The sequence below is a fragment of the Dermacentor variabilis genome, chromosome 7 (genome assembly GCF_050947875.1).
Source record: "Dermacentor variabilis isolate Ectoservices chromosome 7, ASM5094787v1, whole genome shotgun sequence".
Taxonomy (NCBI): Eukaryota; Metazoa; Arthropoda; class Arachnida; order Ixodida; family Ixodidae; genus Dermacentor; species Dermacentor variabilis.
This window is the reverse complement of record NC_134574.1, coordinates 74,384,393-74,401,935: the sequence shown is the minus strand read 5'-3', so window position 1 is coordinate 74,401,935 and position 17,543 is coordinate 74,384,393. Positions and strand designations below refer to the sequence as shown.

The 17,543-nt window shown below is 47.1% G+C and overlaps 1 protein-coding gene across 1 annotated transcript in view; it reads right to left on the bottom strand.

Moving 5' to 3' along the window:
- CCT4 (chaperonin containing TCP1 subunit 4) overlaps positions 1 to 17,543 on the bottom strand; it is a 41,864-nt gene that overhangs the window by 11,790 nt on the left and 12,531 nt on the right. The window contains exon 5 of the mRNA XM_075698621.1: positions 12,721 to 12,985. Within this exon, the coding sequence (XP_075554736.1) occupies positions 12,721 to 12,985 (265 nt within the window). The remainder of the gene's footprint in view (positions 1 to 12,720; positions 12,986 to 17,543) is intronic.

Here is a 17,543-nt window from a genome sequence, read left to right as displayed (position 1 = left end):
AAAAAAAGGGGGAGGGGGGCACACAAGCTGTCCTTCGCTTGTTTCATTTCACTGTTATGCACCATGTCGCGGGCAGCACCACTTGCTCACCATACAACCACCAGCAGTGCGTGCTGCTAATATTTTTATGTTAGTTCATACTGGACACTCTTGAAAATGCTAAATAACAAAGTTCGGCAAAAGCAAGAACTGAATAAAGTAATGTGCTTGAAATGCCAGCAGCTGACAGCACGTACGTCTTGCCTGTTGTCAGTGCTTTTTGGTGCAACAAGTCAAACTTGCTACATCTGAACCCATTTATAATGAACTCAATAGTTGCGCAAAAAGTGGTTGTTACATCAGTGGATTGTTATGTATGGATTCACCCTTAAGGATGCTCAAGAATTAACCGCACCGAACCTGGTGTCAGCAGTTACACTTTGGCAGCACTTTGCCCTGAAAACCCAATTTTCAGGGACATTTTCGTTCCCATACCCACCGCAAATTTCCACTACAAATGTGCGTGTAAAGAACGAAATGTGGCGTCGTATGGCTCTTTCAAAATGGCGCCCATTTCCCATCACCTGTCATTTTGAAAGTGCTAGCACAGGCACCATCTTTTATTCGACAGCTTGTGATATATTTTACTACCAGCGGGGCACGACTATATTCTGCGCGAGAGTGAAGCGTTCCAGTGTGCCAGAAGCATAAACTCCGGTAACTACTATGGCATGCCGCCCCTCCACGAAGGTATGGGACATCAAGATTCCGGCATTACGACTGCACGTCGGCCACACACGAACCATAAAATTACGTTATCTATCCCGCTTGGAGCGAAACAAATGCCATGTTCGAAATGAAAAACGTCACTGCGAACCATTATTGGCAATCGGCAACGCGTAAACGAAGCACCGCCAAACCGTGATCTGATAAGGGCGTAGTAACCGCTGACGCCCTGCAGTATTACGTGGCTGCAGCACGCGGTGCAGCGTTCTCGCTGACTCTAGCAGCGTCAACAGGAATGCTCGAGCAACCATTGTAACGCACATGATGCTGCACTGACAACTGCACAGAAACGACAGTGACGCCACCACGGCAACCAATATCGCACCAGTGCATGGCCCGCGCCATGCTGTTTATGCTGTATGCCTCCTAGCTGGATGCGTGCCTCGAAAGTGTGCAACCTTCTCCGTGGCTTCCGTGGGAGTGGTTGCGCACTTTCGAAATCGAAGCTTACTGAACCCACACGCATTGGTTCGCTCGCTCATCTCGAAAGCCGTATCATCGTTTCCAGTTGGACTGGGGCGGGGTGCGCGCTGCCGTGCGCTCAGTTTGGTCGCGCTTGCGTACTTCAGTACGTCGCATACCCTTTCTTTACCGTGACAGGTTTGAAGCATCGTCAGTAACCGCACGGCACTTTTGAAAAAAAAAGTCCATACTGTGTGTAAGGAGTTTCAATAGGCAAGGTCAAATAACCGTAAATGCAATGAAATGTAGTTGTTATAACCGACAGATCATTATATTTAGGGTCGGTATAAGAGGGTTTGACTGTATCCCACAATGGAAAAAGCTAGGATCATCTGCTGAGAGTCTCAGCTTTAGTTATTTGGCAAATGAGATTACCCTCGCAATAAAAAATAAGGGGGGGGGGGGGGTTGCAACATGCAAACGGTGAACTGTCTATTTGAATTCAGATATGTTCATCTTCCACTCCTGTGGCACATCAGCAAGGCTCCCTGAGATATAGCAATACGGTACCTTCAGACATTGCTTGTTGCTAGAAGTCAACTTGACTCTTCATCTGCTTGCATCTAGCTTGTGAATGCATGCCCAATTTAGCACTGCTTGGTACAATCGTGCCATGGCAGGTGAACATGATGAAAACTCTCCACAGGCCAATACGTGACAAGTGCTTTCGTGGGCAAAACGTCATGTGAAGCAAAGTCCACATTCCATGGCAGGGTGCACTGTTTGAGTTTGAGTAGTTGACACAGCAGGCATAAGGCGACAGCCCTCAGCCCCACTGCCCTAAACGGAGCCTACAAAAATAAAGTTCTCTCTCTCCCACAAGGCAGGCCTGAGACTGAGAAATTGTGCCGTTGAAATTATTTTTCTTAGTGACCAATGCCTTTTCCAGGCACACGCAATGTCAGAACACTTACTATCAATTGTTGTCCTGCCAGGTGTCATGGGAACAAATTTTTTCCATGTACAGACCCTCCCATAAACCACTGGCTAAGAATAGCTCTCCAAAACCCATCTGTCCACACATCAGAATGTTTGCAAAGAAAGATCACCGTGGAGACTCAGAAGTGTCCTAAGGCGTGTGGGCAATTCATCATGTGTGTGGCAGACAGCAGCAACAGGACAGCAAAACACAGCTAAACATCTTATCCTGCATGATTGCCAGGACACCTCCACAGGTAGAAACTTTAATGCAACAATAAAGAAAAAAATTATTTGAGCTGCATTCGTAAGCTGGCCTTTGACAATACTAAAACAGCCTGTCTTACCACAAGAAGACCAGCTTGGTAAGGGGAAAGAAAAAATGGTTGCAATATAAGGCACCATCTTGAAGTTCCTGCAATAACATGCCGCAAGGTCTTGCACTGCGCCGGCTTGAGCATAGTTAATTTCTTATGCGCTCAGACAGACTTCCCTGTTTTCTAAAAGAGGCAAAGGCTAAAGAAATGTCAAAAAAGCTTACTGAGACACGACGATGTACCGGCCCTGGGGTTTCACGGCAAAATTCTAAAATTGGAACTCTGACCTTCATTTTCTCTTCTAATAATGAATGCATCAATGCGAAACAAACAAGAATAAAGTTCAACAAGAACACTTTATTAATATAAACTGATTCAGCGCGTCTTCTTTAGTGCCACTTTAAAACTTATTGCTGCCACTCGACCTCAATTGCCATTGTTGCAAAGTCAACGTCACATGCAACATCTGAGCAAGTGTAATATGCATGGCAGCATGTCAGGTAGACATTACTACACTGAAACGGGGGTTGAAAGAAAATCTATTAAGCTTTTCACACTGACATCATTGCAAGCAGCAACAACACTTCTTTGTCCCCCCTCCCCCCCCAAAAATAAATTTTGCATTTCATACACTAGTGGCTTTGGGTCACAAAAATGTGAACGCAACTCTTCTCAGCTTAGCCCCATTAAAACCTTGCTACAACAAAGCTCAAGAGGGAGCCGTAATAATTTGATCGAATTATTACTTCCCTATAACACTCACGGCCAACATTATCTGCCCCTCTTAATCTGACGTCAATGCAACACCCCAGTGTGGACTTTGTTGCAACACCCCAGTGTGTAACGATTGTTGCAAGAAATGAAAGTGTTTGGCACTCTGCTGGCATGCTCAAGAAATGTCTGCAAGCTGAGAGACCACGAGGAATGCAAGTCCTGAAAACAAAGCCCTAACTTGGCTCGGCATATGCAGCAGCTGCAGTTAATGCTGCAAAGCACGTACCGTATTTACACGACTGTAGGTCGACTCGAATGTAAGTCGACCCCCCCATATCGCTTGACCAAAAAAAAAAAAAAAAAAAAAATACCCGAGGGCGCATTCGATAAAGAAAATTTATTAGTAGCTGACATGGTCACTGGACTACTCGTCTTCACTAGTGCTGCCATCGTCATCGTTGCTGCGGTTCCACAGCGCGTCATGGTCCAGCGAAATTTCAAATTTGGCAAACGACCGGACCAGGACATCTTGCAGAACAGCAGCCCACGCCAAATGCACCCAACCACACGCAGCCGTCAGGGAGGCTCTTTTGACAGGTCCGGTTGGCGTAATTTCACAGTCTTCTGCCGCCAGCCACTCGTACTCACGGCGGAGCAGAACCTTAAAATTAAGGCGAAGGTCCGGGCTGTTTCATGACCACGTCACACTGGCAGGGACCGATCACATATTTCAGCGACGCTGCCGCAAGCTTAGCCTACAGCTCCGGAAAGCGTCCAGACTTCGGCACGTGGGAAATTTCTCACTTGCCGCCACAGGGTGAAAATTTCGCTTCGCTGCAGTCGCCACTCTCGCACCACCCGTTTAGAAACATCGAAATTGCGGCCCGCAGCGCAGTGATTTGTTTCTTCGGCGTAAAGGATGGCAGCCCTCTTGAACGCTGCTGTGAACGAGTGCCGAAAGATTAGTGGGCCTGCAGCACTCATGACGACTGGGGAAGCATAGAAGTAGCACGTAGCCGGCAGTCAACTGGAGCGCGTCAAAAAGTTGGTCAAACCAGTGCCTTTAAACAGAGAAAGAGAAATCCGCGAACGGTGTCTACTCTTCCATGAACTACCGATACTCCCCGCAAGCGCTGCCTTTCTAAGGGTGCCGCCGCAAATGGGAGCAGCGGCGCTTCCATCAACTATCGACACCCCCCATGAGTATTGCATGCACTGTAAGACTCTCAAAAATGTTGAAAAACCCTTCCGAAAACCAAACAAACACGCGGGATAGCGAAAAGATACGGGTATCACCACAGAGCAAACATAAAATTGTAACTACGTTGTAGCTCCCGTTGGTATCGCTTTTTTTTGGCGGGGCCATGTTTTGGTTTCGATTGTAAGTCGACCCCCCAACTTCAGACTTTCAAATTTTAAAAAAGGGGTCGACTTACAATCGTGTAAATACGGTGCCTTCAGTTCGTTTGTTAGATCGTTTACGAGGCCAGATGGGCACGCAGCAGACATTTGCACGGAGAGGCCAAGTGGATGGGCATTGCCTTGGTGGATTGGCTGGTTGGACCTAGACTCTAGATTCCCTATGGATGCATTCTTATTGGGGATGGACTCCTTGTGCAATTGCTCATACCGTTTGTAAACCAATGTGCATTACCAGTGAGAGGTTAGCTTTTCTGCAATGCTTGGTTGTTTGGTGGCTGAGCTTACCTTACACGCTAATTTCCACTATGACATGCGCATGCAAAGCAACACGAGAGAGCATGCCTGCGCAGTTGAGACAGAAATGAATGCAGTGAAATGTGCCTGCTCTTGCAATGGCGGCAATACATATCCAATTTGTTTTGAATATTAGAGCAACTTCGGATGCTCGTTCTCAAGTAGGATATTCGCGCACCCATAATGCTTTTATAGAGACCTTTCCATTAAAGACAGGCTAAAAAGAGCTGCTCAAGGCCATCAGTCCACACATCAGAATGTTTGCAAAGAAAGATCACCGTGGAGACTCACAAGTGTCCTAAGGCGTTTGGGCAATTCATCACGTGTGTGGCAGACAGCCGTAACAGGACAGAAAAACACAGACAAAGGCTTTTCATTCATACAGAACCACGAGTACTCAACTCTGAATACAGAATAATGATACGAGATGCATTTACCAAGTTTCTTTAATATGTTGTAACATCACACTTATGTAAGCCTTTAAAGCACAAGCCTGTTTATTTGACCCTTGTTTAATTTGGAGAATTAAGTGATTCTCATTGTCTTGTCTCATCAGCTTGTGCACCATTTACAGTACAACTGCTTGCACCATTTGTCGTCAAGCAGTCAACCGACGAGCACGAATAGCACTGCAGAATGATAAAGTATCGGGGCAAAAGATGTGCTAGTACCTAACCAACAGGAATTGGCGATGTATTGTTCGCACAACCGCTGTTGGGTAAAAGAGGTGAACGAACACAGCCCATTTTCATGCTCTTGTGTTAAAGGGACACTAAAGGCAAATATTAAGTCAAGCTAAAGTGATTGATTAGTGCTGGAGAATCTCTAAGGCGACAACATTAACGCGAGAAATTGAGGTAAATGCAGGCCATGGTTAGAGACTCCCCTGGGACATTCATGTACTTGCCCGATGACGAAAGCATTCCTCAGTTAAATTGTGTCACTAGTACTCAAACACTTGTTGCAAAAAACATAATTGTATTCTACTACAAGACGAAATAAAATACTTGTCCAGTTCGATTTCATCGTTAGACAGAAGAACTCATTGAAATTACCCTTGACAATGACGTGGGCAGAATAAAGGTTTCTTTTTCGCTCGACTCTGCGCCACCCATGCTTTCGCGTTTCAATAGTTTCTTTTATCACATAGTGCTGTGCTGGTATTGCTGGCACGCGAAACTCGCATAAAATGCATGTAGCAGAGAACTCGACTTCCCTGTGACATCACGGGATGCTCGAACGGTCTACGCCACTTGACCAATAAGCAGCTGCAGCGGCGAATCCACCGCTCAGTTATGGTGGCTAGAACCACCATAGCTGTCTTGGCTAGGTACTGCCGTCTGTCGTTTTACTCAACAACGGCAGCATAGGGTGATGATGGTGTATGAAATGTCGCCACTCCCTCGGTTGGGCGGCGGGAGATTTGAATTCGGAAAAAGGTATTCGAACCCTTCAGATGCAATTTTCTCGTAAACTAAGTCTTTTCTTGGCACTAAACAAGCGTTTCGAGGTTTCTGTAATGGTATTTAAACAGTACACATCGACTTAGTATCAGCCTTTCGTGTCCCTTTAAGGGTGCCATGCATGCAGGACTCCTGTAGCCCAGTGCATACGGCAAGCTCTTTTACAGCTGAACCCACTTATAACAATATTCAAATGCCACTAAAATCCCATTTTTATAACTATTAATTGTTATAACTGGGTTCCATGAAAAAAAAAAATCAAAACTGGGGATGGCAGAACTGTTGTTAGAAAACTATATAGGAGGGTACGCCAGCACCCTTCCAGCCCACCATCCTCCATCCAGCTGCCGACTGTGCTGATTCGTTTAACTGTTTAACTCAGCTTCCTGCACACTCTGATTGCATGTAACAAGGTGCGGCTGTCGGCATTAAAGAATGGCACCGTTACAACTGCAAAACGGGGTCACGGTCGGCAAGTGACAGGCGAACTCTGCCGAGGAACCACTTTGGTGCCCTCAAAAGGGGACTTAAAAAAAGATGCGGGAAGGTTGCCATGGCAGCCTCTCAGCTTGAGAAATAAAGAAGAAACACTGGGGCAAGATCGCCACAAGCATCTCGCCACGTAATTCTGACTGGCTTGCACAAGAAAACCCCATGTTCGTCAGCTTTGCTTGCTTTACGCGAAGCTTGCTAACATGCTTCTCCAAGGCATCCAGGCGCTCCACATAGTGCAGCAAAAAGTACTTCACGAAAATGAAGCCTCGGAGGGGGGGGGGGGGGGGGCTGAATAAATCAACACGGCCTCCTGCGAGATCAACGTTGAGGCAGTCTGCCCTACCATGTCAACGCTGCCCGTCCCTGCTACCGTCGCTATCTGATGTAAGCACCTTCACAATGATCGCCTTATAGGTTAGAAGCACATTGTTTCCTTATCTATAGAAGCGCTTCTCATTGTTATAACCGATATATTGCTAAAACCGGTATCGTTATAAACGAGTTCGACCGTATGTTGTTTTTCCTTGCAGTACGAGACATTTGAGTGACTCACTGTCAGTGAGATAACGCAACCATGAATATAATTCAGGATAAGAAGGTGGGAGAGGGCACATTTTATTACATTGTTTATAACTGTGACTGAGGATGTGCTATGAACCCGTGTTCGTATGGTTAGGATAGTACTCTTTAGCATAACGAAAAGTGTCGAGGCATTGTGGTAGCAGCCACCGCAGATTGCCCATCGCCTGTGGAATCTGCACTAGATTCACGGAATGGGATGTCAACTTAGGCCTAATACAAGCAGTTTCGTTCGTATCGTCTCCAATCTGCATTACGTCAGTGCAGTTTCGACTTGTGTTTGATCTTAGGTCAGAGTTCATGTTGCCTTTAGCGACCAGATGCGGAGCGGTGAAACATCAAACTCTCAAGTTATTGTGCTTATTAGGTATTCCACTATAAGATTTGCCTGTCACGTCTCCTTCAGTAAATATACTACCAGTCCTGGGTCTTGGTCAAGCGCAGATCGCGCTAACGATTTACTCATCGCCTAAAATATCACGAAAGGGACGCACTCAGGAAGATCCACAGGGCGAGACCACATATTTTTCCCCTCCCAGAAAAAGACCCGTCCATTAGAAACTGGTTCAGGCTAGTTGTCCCAAGGCTATCTGTCCACACATCAGAATGTTTGCAAAGAAAGGTCACCGTGGAGACTCAGAAGTGTCCTAAGGCGTTGGGCAAATATTCATCACATGCGTGGCAAAGAAATCCTAACGGGACAGTAACGCAATAAAAGGCTTTTACACATTCTGCCAGGATGGCTGACTGCTATGATGGCTAGCATTGAAGAGGAAGCTTAACACTTTCATGCCCGCAGGAAAACCAGCAGTTTTTGGGTAGTCTAGTGAATACTTTCTTCCCTATTACAGAGCATGCTTGATACTAAAATTCATAGTATCAAATTGAAGAGGAAAAAATTCTCTTTCTAATAGTATTATTCGCAAGCATGTTTAATACCAAAATTTCTAATAAATATCTAAACAATGATTTCGTAGAAAAAAGAAAGTTACATAAAAACGTCATCGATCGATGCTTTGTGCAATTTTTATTTTGATTTCCAAATTACACTTACAATGCAAAGAACCTGTGCAATATTCTAGCAAATATAAAAAAAAAAATTTCCCGAGATACGTAGAAAACGTACTGCAATGCCAAGATTGATTCACGGCTGTCCTGTGCGAAACTCACCGTGCTGCGCGACCGCCTGTAAATTATCTTGCTTGAAGGTTCTTAATACCCTGCAGATAAGAACTGTGACCTTTGGAACATGCAGGATATCTTTATATCGGACTTACCAATGCCATGTCTACCACAAGAGAGTGGAATTCTGTACACTCACATTTTTACAAGTAGCACAGGCATCTTTGTGCTTGATGGAACAGTCTGGCTTACGCATTGATTCTCTTAAGGCAGCTCAAATTGCACAAACGCAAAAGCTTAGTAGGTGCCCTAACAAGCACTTTGATGCCTGAATGTTGCCCTACCTTTCTTAGATCTTGCGAAATTTTATGCGGGTAGGGAATCATTGTTACCTTATCTGTGTATCTTCCCTTTTTCTTTCTCAAGTCTTTCGCTATGTTTTTGCCATTCATGCATCATTCGGCCTTCCTGAATTGCTTCAGAGATATGAGGAGGCAGAAGCACTTTGCGGCATGCCAATCTCACGGGACACAACTGGAATTTATGTATTACTGGGATAGATGTGTGTGGGCATTCCATATGATCTGGTATATTCATCATTGCATATTACAGGACCGCACAAATTCTACAAAGCTATCTGTCCACACATCAGAATGTTGGCAAAGAAAGATCACCGCGGAGACTCAGATGTGTCCTAAGGCGTGTGGGCAACAATTCATCACATGTGCGACAGACAGCTGCAGCACAACAGCTAAATGCAGTCATCCTATCCAGACTATGGCTTGCCAGCAGGCAGAAAGTTTGAAACCTATACACTACAGTACGAGGTAAACTGCCAGTGTTTCAGAGTCAATCTGACATGTCAAATCTGCGCAACTGTGAATCACATGAACTATCAAATGTTAGGTATAGATACAGTAGAACCTAATTGATACGACCCCGTTACAAACTATTTCCAGGCACAAACATTCGTGATTGATAACACAGAAATTCGCCTACGATTATGATACTCCATGATCCGAAATTTGAGTGCAGCCTTCTAGGCGTTTTGATTTTGTGGCGTGGGCGCGTTTCACAGAGGCCGCCGCAGACCAACCTACAGTCATGCACTGCTTTGTTTTCAATTATAGTACCAGCAGACACGCTCATCACGCACCTTACCAATGAAGTCTTTGGCGAATGAACTCTGGTGCCACCTCTCAGTCGCCGCAGACAGCCCTCCACTGATACAGCGCTGTTTCCTCGGTCACTACACTTCCTTCCGCTTTCCTCCTCCCACTCTCATCATTATAACTGTCCATCCTCCGCGTTCGCTCGATTATGCCGATGGAAATGCCACTGAACATCTCAGTACAGTGAAACCTCGTTAAACCGCAGTTGGCGGGAGCTCAGAAAAAGTACGTACTAAACATTAGTAAAGTCAAGCCCACTTTTAACAGCCCCACCTAAGACGAACGCTCGCTTATCACGAACAAGTCCGGCGTGACCGTCAAAATATACATTAGGGCTATGGCGCTCGGTCTCAGCTAGAACGCCCGTGAGCCTAGCCGATGGGCTACAGCGAACGCATTGGTGTCGTGGACCACTTTCCACGTGGTAAGAGCCGCCGACCCTGTGCTGTGCACAGGGCCGGCAGCTCCTCCGTGTGTTTTGCCGGACACACGGAGGAGCAGCAATGTGGCGAGGGGATCGCCGCGAAAACGAAAAAGAAAAAACAAATGCTGGCCCAGCACGCATGAGCCACATGAACACGCAAGTCGAAGGGAAGCCCAAAAGTGACAGTTCATTCGCCACGGGACCCCACTCGCCATCGTCGACGTCAGGGCAGTGACAAAGTTTTTCACCAATTGACAATGTAGCATGTGATTACGTTCTTTCGTACCCCCTCTTCTGTACCCCCTCCCCTTAACGCCACGCCGCCGCGCCTCACATGACTGCGTGACTGTCTTTTTCTTGCTTGTGGTTGTGCTAGCGTGGTGCGCGCCGTTTCCTACTGCTGTGCTCCCGTGCCTATTCGAGATGGCAGATTCGCCAGTGTCTACTTCGACAGTGAAGCAAAAAGCTTTGGACTTGGCCACAGAACTTCATTTTGAAAGACCTTTCCCAAGTGCGGGCATCAAGCGACGCCTAAGCATCAGACAATGACAGCGATCCATCGGAGCCAGTACCTGTAAGAGCGACCACAGCAGTGAGCCTAATGAGACACTTAGAAATCTTGTTTAAGGCCTTGGGTGACGAACACATTGCAGCTTTGAACAAGCTTTAAACCGCCGTCATTGGATGTGCTCTGAAGAGGCAGACAACGATCACAGATTTTTTTTTCTCAAATTTTTGTTTTGAATGATGTCAACTTTTATGCCCACATATCACGAACTTCTGGATAAATGTACGAATTCCGTGTGACGATCAGGTTTGTTATAAGCAGGCTCGACTGTACTGCTTAACCGAAATACCACGAGATCTCACACTTACCTGTCAAAAACAAAACTCAGAAAGAGTGTGATGAAAGGAGAAAAAGACGTGCAGTATTCACTTCGCGCTATAAAAAAGTGTTATTTTTGTTTGATGCCGCGGCGGCCTAGCAGCGATGACAGTGGCCTCAAACTTACTGAAACTGTGAGCCAGCCTTTTAGCCAGCCCTCTCTGCTCGGCAAACACCCACGTGGCAGATTCCTCATTGGCATAACGTATTCTCCGTGCACGCGCGCGGTAACGCTGCAGAAGTCGCGGGGGTGCCTTTTTCATTGAGGAGTGGTGTTCTCGTCACGATGATTTCAAATGCCACACACCGTAGTCAACAGCAGATCCCTGTCGTGTGCCAGTGCCGACTGCTTCGTGTCACGTTTGAAAGCACGAATGATGTCTAATTTTTCTTCTATGATGAGCACCCGGCGTCTTTTTTATTCAAGCTTCAGCCTGACGCGAGTCCTTGGCTGCACGACGCCACAACGCACTCTCATAGAATAAAGAACGCTCTCTGGCATGGTGCTGAAATGATGTTGATATGGCTTCACGCGCAAACGCGCAGGGCGCTTGGAGGCCGTTGTTCCAATCTGAGGCTTGTTGTTCTGCGGGGCCACCCAATGGAGACGACGCACCGCCATGTTTGCGCGACGAAAAGTGGAAACACTACGTGTTAACCGATATGTGCGCAATAAGCTGGTACGGTTTATGCGGATACAAAACACAGTATGTTAAATGACCGCTGAGCCGGGGATTTGACTTTACTACTACGAAACTACTGTTTAAGCGGGTACGATTTAATGAGGTTTTACTGTACTTTGAACTAATATTCTGTAATATGGGGATTCTTAAACTTCCCCGTTTTCTTTACGGGTGCTAGAAGAGTAGGTTAGCAGACAAGGCGCAGAAGGCAGATGCTACGGCTTATGGGTTAGGAAAACCAGAGACTGCACCGGAGAAAAAAAAAGCACCGGGAATAGATTTTTTTATTTCCTGTTGCGGAGGCGATCATGCATCAGGTTTTGCGAGCGCATGCTCCACCCAGACAAGTGTTGCCTAGCAACAAGGGCGTGTCTCTTTCTTCTTTTGCTCTTGCTTCTGCGGCTGTGCCAGCTACGAACGCAGAGAAATGTAACCTCCGTGCTCGCGGGGATGCTACACGATCGTGCACGGTGTCATTTGCACAAGCTTGCACTTTGGAATAGTTAGGCGTCTGCCTCAAGTGAGGCAGCTGCAGTGTCCACGGCAAAGAACAAAAAGTGAGAGAAATGAGAAAAAAAAAAGCTTTACACTGTGTAGGGAACAAAGCGCTTCTTTTTGTCGGTGATTTGCTCGGTGTCAGCTTCTTTTGAGCACGCACACCACTCTACATACGTTTCTGCGGTGGTAGCCGGTGGCAGAGGCTATGAAAGATACCAACAGCGCAGGCTGAGAGCCAACAGCAACGTTTTGGTGGATAGCTCATGCAGTGACTACTGATGGGTTGATTGGCGATAATGGTTAATTTTGGGAGTTCCACTACAACGTCCTTCCAATATAACAAACAATTTGCTGCAGTCCCATGAAGTTGGTTATATCGAGATTTCACAGTATCCAGCTGTGGCACCAGAAGGGTGACCCAAGAAGAAACCAAGATCCAAGCCTTGTGCAGAAGAGCCCTTATCTACCGGCCCGACAGGACACCCAGAAATAAAGACGGAACTGACCCAAGCATGCGGGTGACCTTGATGTCCCGCAGGTCCACGTTCGTGTCCTTCGCCGGGTTCACCACCTTAAGCACCGCATCCACAGCTATGGGCGCCAGCTGCGAAGCGTGCTGCGACACAACCTTGGAGTTGAGAGCCGTGGTGGCACTCTTGAGCAGCGACTCCCGGTCTGCCAGGTCCAGGGGGTGCGCCATACCCGTGAGAACTTCTACAGCCATGACCGCTGCGGACTGGAACGAGTCCGAGATGGTCGTGGGGTGGATGCCTATAAGAAGGGTGGGGTGGGGTACAATCCACTGAGTCACCGTTCTCAGCTTATTTCTCTCCATCCACTGCAGGCATCTCTTAGCGAGTTCCAATTATCCCAATCCTACCTACACCACTCCATCCCAAGATCACTATTGTTAGAATCTCGACTCATACTAATCCCCTCTGCTGCTGGAAATACTTTGATACTCCCCAACGCACTGCATGCATTATGGTTACTATATATAAATAAGAACAGTGGCTACCAATCATTGGCCTAGAATCTTTCGTGGTCTTTGAGAATGATTCCGTTTTAGATGATGGCGAAGCATAGGTTGGCACAATACACCTACACTCACTCACCAATAGCCTTCTTGGATGCTATGTACTCACTCACCCCCCTATTGGTGCCAAGTCACCCTGCCCGGCACTCATTAGTGTTCCGAGTCACTTCGATTTGCACTCACTGATACTTACTTGCATATATTATTGTGACAGTGCCTATTCCCATTGATAGCATGTTATGAATGGTTACCAATTCAAATCATGGCGCTGTCCGAGCGCGCTTCTGGACAGCTAGCACCTTTTAATGTGTAGTTTCATAGCACTCGTAGTTTCGAAAATGGCGTCAACGTCGCGCGCCACTGCTCCATGGAAACTGTTAATTTCGATGGATTTTCATGTGTCTGGGCTAGAATTTCTGGGTGACAGTCACAGCCCAGACTCTGAAAAACTACTTTAATTTGTCTGACTTTAGCATGAACAGCAAAAGTGGATCAAACCGCCCCGGAACGTCCACAGGCATCTGCCGGTGAGTTTCGCTTGGTTCTCAGACCGTTTCATTGCTGCCGTGCAATTTTTCTGAGGTCATCTGGCACATTACAAAGGTACAGTAAAACCTCTCCAAACCGTAAATGCTTAAACAGTAGTTTTGTTTTAAAAGTAACAGTCAAATCCCCGACTTGGCGGCTATTCAACATAATGCGTTTTGCATCCGTATAAACCATACCAGCTATTGCGTATGTATCGGTTAACACGTAGTGTTTCCACATTTTGTCGCGAAACCACGGCAGTACGTTGGCCCAGAACACCAACGAGCCTCAGAGATCGGAACGGCCACCAAGTACAAACGCAGAGGGCGCTTGGATGGGTGAAGCCACAGCATTTCGGCACCGAGCCAGTGTCGGAGAGCGTTGCAGCCCGTGTTACGGCATCGTGCAAGCTGGGACATAAACCGGGTGCTCAGCATAGAAGAAAAATTGAACATCGTTCGTGCTGTCGAACATGACACGAGGAACTTTATGCTGGCATGCAAGAGGGATCTACCGCTGACTATGGTGTGTTGCATATGGAATGCGAAGGAGAAGTTGCTTGTCAGTGTTGCTGTCACAGCGAAAATACGTCGGCTACGAGGTTCAACTTTTTACCATCATTCTCTCTGTTATTGCCGAAGTGTGCAGAGTGGCCGAGTAGAAAGCGGAGATTTCTGCACGAAGACGGTCAAGAGTGGACATAGGATCACGCTCCAGAGTGCCACATGGCAGTTTACTAAGGCTAATGTTTTCCTGTGTAGCTAAAGAAATTTTGTACATAGAGAGCTTATACAGTAAAACCTCGTTAATCTGGCTTCCGTTAATTAGGAAATTTAGACGTCAGACCGTCTGGTCCCGTCAAACATGTACATAACCTTATGGCACGAAACTCCCGTTAATTCGGACATATTTGGTCGTACTTCGGTTAATTCGGACAGTTCGCGAAGCTCAGAGGCACGTGAGGCGTATAGGATCAGGAGGCACTAGGATGTGTTCAAGTCGCACCGCCAGCAATGGCGACTCCGATTAGCGTGCGCCGATCTCAAGGCTATGCTTGCATGTGCTGGGAGTGCTGAAAGGCTGGAAATACGTCAAGGCCACCATGTTTATTTTATTGCTACATAATAGACAAACCTACGTTTCAAAAAACATGGCAGCAATGACGTACTTCTGACTTCGCAGTCCCTTTTGGCGCTTGGCACTACCTCTGCATCGCTATGATTATTGGCACGGTAGTTATCGGTCTATGCAAGCAACCCTAATCTATACATACATGTTTTTTCTTTGTATTGCTGCCCACCATTCCCGATGTTTTTTGCTTGTGCAGTTTTTGTGGTTGCGGAGTTGTGCAGTTTTTCTTTTTGTTGCCGTTCTTATCATGTATCGGTTTGCATCAGGTGCGTGTGCGAGGACAGTGTAATTTTTTTGGTTAAATTTTGTTTTTGCTTTTCTTTTTTCCGTTTATACTTTTTTTCTTGACATCGTGTGTGTACCCGTTACTTTGTTGCCGTGCCTAGCCGCGCCACCATGTGCTCTAGTGCCCCACCGAAGCGGGCGAAGTATGAGGCGAACGATTTGGCAGCGAAAGTAGAAATATTGAAAGACGTGAAGGCAGGGGTGCCTCGACAGGTCATAATGAATAAATTCAACGTGAAGAGAAGCACCTCAGCACATACGTGAAAAATGAAGTAGAGATTCTTCAGGCGTATGACACGCCCCGTAGCTCGCAGGACCTTTCTATAAAGTTACTCCATCCATCCATCCATGACAGTGACAAGTTCACTGACAACAGGAAGAGACTGCAAACGGCAGCGCACCCGAAACTTGAAGCGTTGTGAAGCTAGATTGCCGATTCGCGCGACGCACAGGTGCCTTTGAGTGGCCCCCTTACCTGTGCGCAGGCCGAAAAGTGCTCGCTGAAGCTCAGCATCGAAGACTTCAAGGCATCGAAAGGCTGGATCGACCAATTAAAGAAAAGACATGGCCTGGTCTTCCGAAGCGTGTGCGGCGAGAAAGGGGCTGTGAATGAAGGCGTTGTTGAAGATTGGACGGCCGGATTACCCGCATGCCTAGCCGATTATGATGCCTGCAACATTTTTAACGCAGCTCCTCTTCCACAAAGCCCTGCCGGATAAAACCATCACATTTAAGGGGGGACGCGGGGATCAGATCGCGAAAATCGCAAAAAGATCGATTTTTGGCAACGGCGCGTTTCGATATCTGCAATGCCTAATCTACATTGTATCAAAATGGTTTGACTGAAAACGCACTAAAAGTGCCCCAAAAAATTTATCAGTGCGTAGGGCGAGAAAACAGCTTTAAATCGCATAAAATAACCGCAGTTCGTGGAGCCCTAACTCGTCTTTCCCGCCACCGAACGCCGCCATCTTGGTATCGTTCGAAAGCTCGAAGTTTCACCATTCCGTTTCTGAATTCTTCAGTCGTCGACATCTTGTAACAAACACAAACACAAAAGAAGTGCGGGTCTGCTAGAGGCGGTCACACGGGCCCTGAGATGAAAGCGGGCCTCCGATTGGTTGCCATACCAAAAGGCGTCTCGCCATTGGTTGCTGCTCCAGCAGCAGGCAAGATGGCAACCACAGTGGACCGCAGTTGTCTGCTTTAAAAACCACGCCGGCATCTTTCTTCGCTTGACACTCGCAGAATTCGAATTTATGAAAGTTCCCAGGTGTGATGGATCGTCGCTCATTCAAAAAGAACTTTTAAATGAAGCGTGCCTTCGAAAACGGAAGCGCAAGCCTCCTACGGCGAGAAAAAGACGGCGGCCAGTGAGAGAAGCGGAGAACCCAACTGAACACGCGGATAATGTGTCACGTTATCTTTCACGGTGCGATTCCAGCAGCGAAGCCGACAATCGCCCTGTGACATCGGCACTGATAACCAAGCCACCGGAAGACGTGCCAACGGAAGCTCTCGCACCTGTGCGTACGGCCGTGCGAGTCGGCAATCGAGATCGAATTGTTGGAGGTGACGCGGGTCGAAGGTCACCATCGCCAGCAGAGACGGTGTACGTTTCCGATGCATAGTGCGACAGGGACACGCAGCCTGCGAGTGAGCCCCAACCGTCGACGAGCTACATACTGCATGGTGACTCAAGGCTCACCAGACGAATCGTTGCACGATTCAGACGCGCCTCGAGCCACGTTTTGTGTCAGCGGTGACTGCAGAAGCACAGGCATGCAGCGTTCGCGACTCCCTTAGCGCAGTGTCCGCAATTGAGCGGAAGTTCAGTTTGGTGGACCAGCAAGGCCAAGAACAAATTTCGGCCCCTTGGGACTGAGTTCATTATTATGCCTGTTTCCGCAATGAACTCTGATCGCTAAAACTCTGTGCCCACAATGCCAACAGCATTCTGTGGGTGTACACTGCGATACCAGGCTCAGTCTGGCAGTGAAAATGGTGGTCACGCACTACTCCAGACAGCTCAAGAAAAGGATAAAGAGTGCCTGAAGAAGGCATCCAAAGACCACCAAACAAAGAGGCAAAGGTGTAAGATGCCTGATAGCAATGATTCAAAATATTACAGCCCTGGTACTTTTTAATAAATTTGAAGTGCTTTTAAAACCTTGCAGCCAGTTCTCTCAATTGCATTTTTTTTTGTCAATCACCTCGCTCGTGGAAAGCGTAGCACAACAATGGACGCGCGAATGTGATGGCTGGACCGATTTTGGTCCAGTTTGTTTTGCTGTGATCCACAAGCTGTGCTGTACGTAAAGACAGTCTTGGAATGTTTCTTTATCTTTC